The sequence below is a fragment of the Anastrepha ludens genome, chromosome 2 (assembly GCF_028408465.1).
Source record: "Anastrepha ludens isolate Willacy chromosome 2, idAnaLude1.1, whole genome shotgun sequence".
In the NCBI taxonomy this organism is placed as follows: domain Eukaryota; kingdom Metazoa; phylum Arthropoda; class Insecta; order Diptera; family Tephritidae; genus Anastrepha; species Anastrepha ludens.
In genome coordinates this window covers 2,831,007-2,839,566 of record NC_071498.1, presented here as the reverse complement: position 1 = coordinate 2,839,566, position 8,560 = coordinate 2,831,007, and the positions used below count along the sequence as shown (strand labels likewise).

The window sequence follows — 8,560 nt, the reverse complement described above, 5'->3', positions numbered from 1 at the left end:
CCTCATCTTTTGCACTTTTGCATTGTTGTTGATTTTTCGGAGTATACATACAAACATATATGCGGGCGCGCGTGCAGTCGTCGACCTTCAATGTGTTTACCTCGCGCCGCGGGAGTGTATGTGTTCAACCGCATTCGCTATCGCTTTTGCGCTTTTCCGCAAAAAATAAACACACATAGGAGCAAAACAAAATGGACAATTAAATAGCGAAGAAGTTTCCATCACTCAAATGTTTTTGAATATTAGCAGTTTTCCTTGCAGCTTTCCCCTTCATACTTTACATACGTCCCTGCAGGGAAAAATGCTAGTTGTAAGCTACATGAACTAGTTCACTTCTCAGCTCAATCAATTCTATTCTATCTTTTTTTCTTGTTAGCAACTGGCATTTTTAATACGGCCTACGAAAATATCAATTGACCGACCATGCATTAGCAAAATACCAGTTCATACTAGCAAAACAAAAAAATTCTGGTCCAATATGTTCGTAAAATAACCAGTTCAAATACAAAAAATATTCATTCTATTCGACTCCAGCATTTTAAAATATTCTATTTCATACACTAAAAGTAATTAAAAGAAATTTAGTAAAAAACGAAAAAGAAATAAAATTTAAGGTATTCACTTTTTTTCTAACAGCAGTCGCCCCTCAGCAGACAATGGCAAACCTCCGCGTGTATTTCTGCTATGAAAAAGCTCATAAAAAACTATCTGCCGTTCCCACTCGGCTTAAAATTGTAGGTATCTCTATTTGTGGAACAACATCACGACGCACATCACAAATTGGAGAAGGAGCTCGAACAGCCGATAAAAGGTGCCAATGATATATATTTTTATATTCACTTTAATAACACAAAAAAAATTAATGCTAGTTAAATATTTGGTGGTAGCAGAGGAAAGGGAAGTCCTCCTATACGTTGGAAAGATCAGGTGGAGAAGGACTTGACTTCACTTGGTGTGTCCAACTGGCGCAGGTTAGCACGAGAAAGAAACGACTCCGCTCCTCTAATCTTACTAACATATGGTGCGAGTCTATATATAAAGTAAATAAAATGCATACAAATATTACTAATTAATGCGTTTTGGTGATAAACTTGAATATATGGTGTTTCTGAAATAAATGTATTGATCACTAACTCCTTATATACCATATATGTAAGTATAATGCTCTAATCATCAAAATGCATTGTTTACTTCTACAAATGGGTCTTAAGCTCTCTTATCTAAAAAAACAATCAATTAATTTGCAAGTCAATTATATATTTTACTCCTGGTATTATTCTAGTCAATGACGAATTAGTATGATTTCTTCCATTAAATTCCGCTATCTGTCCGCATACGGCATAAGAAGTCGTCAGTTGCATACTACTATAATAACTAAATACCTCCGCATAAGTGGAAGGAATGCGATTGGTTTGTTTTCCCTGTGATTGTTTACAAACACTTTGTGTTGTATGCGAAAGTTACACATCCCCACATAAGTGTAGCGGAGCGCACAAAAGTATGCAAATATCATATGAGAGATTTGTCAAATGCGCTCGTAACTAGACAAATACTACCTTCCAAATAGTGAGTATGCAGTAATTAGCAACAAATGCACAAATTAATCTACCCGTTCACATATGGCAGATTACCTCAAAAATCGACAATCAGCTCTTAATACTGTTTTGAAAGGTTTTTCTTCATAGAAATCGCTTTGATGGATTATTTTGGAGTTTTTGCGTTTTTTAACTATTGTTAACGAAATGAAGAAAAGACAAGGAGAAGGAATAGCTAATTTAATTGTGCTAATAATAAATAATTGGAGGAAATCCGTAAACGACGTTTACTGAGATTTCAGAAAATTATGGAAGCAATACGAATGCGAAATTCGATATTGCATTTTATAATAAGTAATAAGAGGACAACGCGTTTATGGAAACACGTTTTTTTCTGTTATATGAATGCATAAATAATAATACCTAACAAAAATTGTATTAGAATTATGTCTACAAACCTTTTTTCTTTCCCAGCATCCATTTTATTTAGTTATTACCTTGACGTCTCTCTTTACACTCGTAAAAATAATTATCTATAACACAGAAAGCACAGGCTTGTATGTAAAAAAGTACAGTACTATCTCGATAATCCGGACACGCGGTAGTCCGGTCACATCTATAATCCGGACAACTGCATAATTCGGACAGTTTAACATTTATTACTCTATAATCCGGACATTTTTCAAATTTGCTTCGCAATATGTACATACATATGTATTTTAATTTTTAGTTTGCTTTGTGAGTTTTTCGTAAAATAGCGGTACTTTAACAACAATATATGTATGTATACGAAATGCAACAGCATAAATCACGCGTTGTGTTTATTCTTTAGTGACAAACTGAATTGAGTGGACATTATTATTATGAGCAGTGGAAAATTTAATAAAAGGGCTCATAAAACCCTTACTCTTCAGAAAAAATGTGAAATTTTAGATCTCCTTGATAAAGGAAAATCATTAAGATGGTTTGAAACAGAATTTGGTGTCAACAAATCTACTGTTTTTGACATAAAAAAGAAACGTGATGCCATTAGAAAATTCGCGACTAAATGTGAAATGAAATAGTACATACTAAATAAAAAAAATGTTTGATTATGTACAGATGTACATATTATTATGTAAGTATGATTGTACTGTATTTAATAAAACTATTTATGTACATACATATATCTGAATTGCGTTATGTTCATTTCAAAAAAACAACCTTTAGTTGAAAAACAAAAATCATCTATAATCCGGGCACCCCCATAATCCGGACGACCCCTAACATTAAGGGTGTCCGGATTATCGAGATAGTACTGTATGATAATAATCTAGGATTATTTTATAATTCCAGGGTGGGCGTGCGTTTAGAATGATTGCACTGCAATTAGCCCAAAATTTTCCATAGATATCTATGGGTAGAATATAAAATAGTCTCAAGAGCATTGGTTAGGGTAGAAGTCAACGTTGCTGTAATAGGAATGGAAGCTGCTATTTGTACTCTTTCCATTTTTCCATTTTCCAACGTTGGTCACCAAACAATGGCCCCGTAGAAAGGATGGGCCGCACAACTGTTGACCACTTTTCTTGACCTATGTTCGATGTTTCGTTTCCAGTTGAATAATAATCCGTAGATACTTTACTTCAGTAGCAAGTGTAAGTCTCACCCCACCGCGAAGATACAATTTCGCGTAGAGCTGTACAACGGACCTGCCTATAAAGTACGCGTGCTGGCTGTTGGCGAGTGGATTAGTTGTCAGATGTAAACGTCTAACAATCTCTCCAAGGAGGGAAAGCTTATTGACTTAAAATATTTTGATTTCCCATGCCTCCGCCATGGTCCATTATCTCGGTATAGTAGGATTTTTCGACACACTCACTTTCACACACTTTTTGTTTGTAACATGAGGATGGGAGCTCTCAAAGAGAATTCAAAAATTTAGAGATGGTCAGAAAGAGAGGAATCTCTAGAAACATGCTAGTTATTGATATTGTCTAAGAGAAAATTTGAGATCAGCGTTATATCCAGGACCTCCTCTATATTAGGTGTGGCAAAATTGAGCGTATTCCCCCGGGGTTTTTGGATACATATGAGCTCCTCTACAGTGTTGCAGAGGCGCAGAAAAGGAGCAGCGGATGAGTTGATTTGTAAAACTGGTATCATCGTCAGTGACAGGGAGGTCAACCTCAATTGCCTCTAGGGTCTCACCCACAGTTGCAGAAGTGAGAGTGTCATAGACAAAGTACCAATTATCATATTTTATTTGTCTCATACACACGCTTGAAAAGTATTTGCAGGTACTCCCCCTCCAATCAAAGCCAAGTCTTCTTTCGACGTACAAAAACCACCTTCACGCACCTTTGTATCTTATCTCAATAATTAAATTATTCTTCGTAAAATAATATGATATAAGAAACTTTGTATACATTTCTGCGCAGGTTCATAATATTCCTGGACATGAGGGGCAATAGTGGGTAAAGTTTCGACTGAAAAAATTTATTTATTTATTTACATACAGCTTTATTCATATCACTAGCTGCTAGTTTAACTATAAGTGCGTTCACTTCGTTTCACAGAGTTTCACATTTATAATGGAATTAAGTATGTACGTACTCGATTGTAATTAAATTCAATATTTCAATCAATTCAACTCCTATGATATATTTTTAATATAAAATAAATTAGATCAATAAAGCACGCGGATTATAGTGACTGACCGGCATGCATACCATAAAAAAATCACTTTAAACTACATTGGTAAGATTCCCATTTGTTGTAAACAATGGCGCGCGGAAATCAATTTGGCTTCTTTTTTCGTATTTGAGCCCTGAGACGGTGTATAAGTGTGCCCATTTATAGATACGGAGAATAAGAACATTCTGCTGTGCGATGGTCCAGCTTCGTTCACAAGTGTATACAGCGGTGGCGTCCACTTTCGTTTCGATGTTAATTCATTCAGCAGACAAACTGGATGTTTTTCCAATAGCGCTTGTTGTTGTTGTACATCGTTTTGAGGCCGCTGTTTTTTACACAACTTTTGTTTGTAAGCGGTATTGTCTTCACGCGCGACCAAACCATGCTTGTCCAATTTCACGTCAAGCAGCAGCGGCTGTAAAGATCCTGTTTTATCACGACCCAAACCTTCTCCCGGTTTCCAACCCATTTTTTGTAGCAATTGCATGCCCATGCCACCACTAACCGGACGTGAGGTGATTAGCTGATCTCGGCGCGCCCACGCCTGTGGTCCAGAACTCAATTCACGCATTGAAAGTACATTAGCACCTGTGCTACCTGTAAATTGACCGGGTAAATGTTTTGATGAGACCCACGAAGTCATGTCTTTCTGAGAATTATACATCATTTTAATAGCTTCTGGGTCCATAGGATTTTCCTGTGGAAATATTTATTTACATTGCATTGCAAAAAATTTTATTTTCGAATTTTACCTGTAGTCGTCGCATTGCTAGCAAGCGTTTCGATATAATACTAGACACGTCCATTTGTGGTCCATATTGGTTGGGAAATACACTGTTGACCACACCCATAGCATCTGTGCTTGATGGAACAGGTACATCAGGCACAAAAGCCTGTTGCATTGTTGGCGGTGGCACAGTTAACGGTGGTAAGAGAGCTGCCATTGTTGGTGAATAACTCACCATAGGTTGAGGCCCTCCAACAGCTACACTCTGTTGCGGCACAGAAAAGAATGGTTTACTGGCGATTGATGTATCTATGTTAGGTTTAGCCGCAGGTGGTGGTAGTAGTACCGGTGTAGGTAACGTTGTAGGTAACGTTATAGGTGACGTCGTGGGTAACATTGTGGGTGCCACTGCAGCTTCTCCATTCTCATTTGGCAAAGCACCATTAGTTTCGGCACTACCACTTGTAGACGCTGGTTGTACCTGTTTGAATGCTGGTTTTTGTTGCTCTTCTGGTATGGACTTCTCAAAGACATTCTTAACGACACCCGGCTTAAATATGGTAGTTGCTTGTGCAGCAGTCGGCAATGCTGGTAACGGTGGTAAATTATCTTTTGGTACCACGGGCACCCATCCTTCAGTCATTCGATGCTGCTGTCCGGACGAAACAGGAAACTGCATCGTTATGGCCTTCACCTGATCGGTTGACGTTGGTCGTACCGGCAATGTTGCGGCATTCCGTATGTGCATGACGATAGGCTCGCGTTCTTTTAGCTGGAAGGGATGATGAAATGCTTTCGTATTACCACTTTTATCAACGTCGGAATCTTCGTCGGAGCTGAGATCTGATAGATTTTCGCCGTTTGAAATTTTTTTACAAAAATCCGTAAGATCCTGCACAGTCTTGCCGCCGTAGCGCATTTTTAGCAATACTTTGTCCTTCACTTCCTGTGACATGCCGTCACAGCCGGGTAAGTTCCCGCGTTTGAACATACTGATGGCATTTTTACGTGCTATTTCGAGTAGTCGTTTCTTGTCGATACCTAAATCACGTGAACGGGAGCGCGAACGACCGCGGCTGCGGCTGGGGCGCTTGATGTGGCTTCGTCCGTCCCCGCGGTAGTTTCTTTCGCGCTCTCGTTCACGATCACGGTTACGATCTCTATCTTGATCTCGGCTCCGACTACGCTTCAATCCCGCGTAGAAACTATTGTGTGGCCGTTCGTTGATGTGATGATTCTTCGACTCCGTGCTGACATGACTCTCCTTCAGATAATCTTCCTCATCATCAGAAAGTGAAATTTCGGAAATATGTCCGTCGTAATTGCCACGTTTGTGCGTTATGTCCTTAGGCTCCTCTTTGATTTTTACTGCCTTCTTTGACGATTCATATTCGGGACAACCATTGTAAAAACTATTATGTTTACGATCCTTTACTTTTTCTTTGTCCTTATCTTTCTCAAGATCTTTATCTCTATGCTTGTCATTTGGACGATCTCTTTCATTATGTTTATCATTTTCGTGTCTACAGTCTCTCGGATAGCTACGAAAGGGATTCGGACCATCTGCGCTACGACTCTTCTTTACCGAAACTGGATCAGTATAACTATCTGAATCGATATGTCTTTTGCGTGATTTGTTATTACGACGATCAACCTCCAGCTCAGTTTTAGCGCTTCTTGGCGGGGTTGACTTTCTCGAGTTGACTTTATACTTTTCAACTGACTTCTCTTTGCTTTTTAGCCTGTCTTTGGATTTGTCTTTGTCCTTCTTACCTTTATCTTTGTTTTTATCCCGTTCTTTGTCCTTTTCATCTTTATGTTTGTGTTTCTTTTTCTTCTTGTGTTTATGTTTATACTTCTTTTCCTTACCATCAGCAGGAACAATCGATTCATTACTTTCACTGTCATTTCGCTCATCTTCCAACACACCCTTTACTCGTTTTACTTTTTTTTTCTTTTCTTTCTTGTCCTTTTTATGTTTATGATTTTTCTTCAAGAGGCTTTCATCATCCAATAATTCCTCAGGTGGTGCAGCGTTGAATACCTTAAAGAGCTCTGCGAGTATCTCGTTTGACGATTTTACTGGGGCAATAGATTTTTTATCTTCATCGAGACTCGCCCCTGTCATATTAGAATCACCATCATTACACCCATATTTATTGTCATTTTCATCACCATTGTCGTCGACACTTTTACCGTCATTGCCGTCGCCATATTCACTCTCATTTTCACTTTTCTCATTTTTTTCAAATTCATATTCGATATCTAGCTGTGAATTTTTCCTTTCCTTATCAAATTCAGACTTGACTACTACATTTGCTATGGAGATTGCATTAATTTTTGCTTCAATCTCCGGATCGAATTTCTCTTGCTTAACTTTAACTTGCTGCACTGTCGATGGAACACGAGTATCTGAATCTTTCTGTTCTTCTGGCATATTTGAAAACGACTTTACGTGGGCACTATTTATATACACTTTCTAATAGGTTTATTTTCTTACACATATTAATGGTAGTGTTAATTTAAGAGGTCTTCTAAAGTTTTTCTTAACATGGGAAATATAAATCGAAAACTGCATTCTTTCACCAAATGTCAAACGCAAATGGGTTAAATTTTGTATGCAACAGAACTGCCAGATGAATGAAAATAGGAAAACTTTAAAATAATTATTTACAACCCAGTTTATTTTGACAAGCCTGCGATTTAGGTTGAGCAATCTTAGGCAAAGTATAATGATTTATTTAACAAAGCTTGGTGGAGATATTGCGGAAGATTTTCTGATCAACCTTTACAACTACCAACATTCCGGAAGTAATAGTTTTGAAATTATTTGTCTCTAAAATGCCTTCTCATACTTATTTATTCTAAACTTTCTATTTTCGCTCGTTTTCATATTTATATCAAAAACATTTCAATGAGAGAGGTAAAATACATTTATCAATATTATGAGTTTCCAATTTTAAACCGAAGTAGCATTTCATAGAAATTGATAATAACATAGCACTGCCAGACCTCTGCAAATTAAAATATAAATATTTCAGTCCAGTACTAATGACAGAGAACGTAAATTCATTCATAGAATGAATGTTAAATTGCCAAAGCACAAACTAATATAAAGCCTCCAAATGCAGTTTGTGTGCGTTTTTATGCGGAATACGTCTTGTGTTTGGTTGTCTCCATTGGTTTCGCCCACTCTTCTTCTTCACAAACAAGTAATTCCCCTTCTTTTTACTTGTTTATTCAACCGCTCTTACGACACGGCGAACTCGGAAGGCGTAATCTGTGTCTCTATCATTCTTGATCATTCCTGATATGAGTAAATAAGCAAAAGTTCAAAAATTAAGATCTAAATGAATCTATTAACATTGAAATTATTGCAATTTTTTAATATTTAATATAAAAAATTTTTAATATAAAAAGGTTGTAACAAAAACAAATTTATTAAACAACAAACAGAATAAGTAAAGCAAAATAAATGTAAAAAAACGATTTACAAAGATAATAGTAAATTTTTTGTAACTTAAAAAATAATTAACAAAAATTTGTTCGTAAAATATCTCAATCTAAAGAGATCACAGCTCTAATGCAATTCAATTGTCTACGTTTTTAAAGAAAATTGTGA

At 36.9% G+C, this 8,560-nt stretch overlaps 1 protein-coding gene across 1 annotated transcript; it reads right to left on the bottom strand.

The window, feature by feature from the left end:
* Positions 1 to 3,992: 3,992 nt before the first annotated feature.
* On the bottom strand, positions 3,993 to 7,530 carry LOC128861825 (protein Son). Its single transcript, XM_054100201.1, has 2 exons — positions 4,964 to 7,530; positions 3,993 to 4,908 (listed from the first exon to the last, which is right to left on the bottom strand). Exons 1-2 carry the CDS (start codon positions 7,373 to 7,375, stop codon positions 4,267 to 4,269), a joined length of 3,054 nt encoding a protein of 1,017 aa, XP_053956176.1. The 5' UTR covers positions 7,376 to 7,530; the 3' UTR covers positions 3,993 to 4,266.
* Between the last annotated feature and the right edge of the window lie 1,030 nt (positions 7,531 to 8,560).

Coding starts and splice junctions, on each gene's coding strand:
- LOC128861825 (XM_054100201.1), bottom strand. CDS start 7,375: ATGCCAGAAGAACAGAAAGATTCAGATACTCGTGTTCCATCGACAGTG. Junction 4,909..4,963: donor TAGCAATGCGACGACTACAG/GTAAAATTCGAA, acceptor ATATTTCCACAG/GAAAATCCTATGGACCCAGA.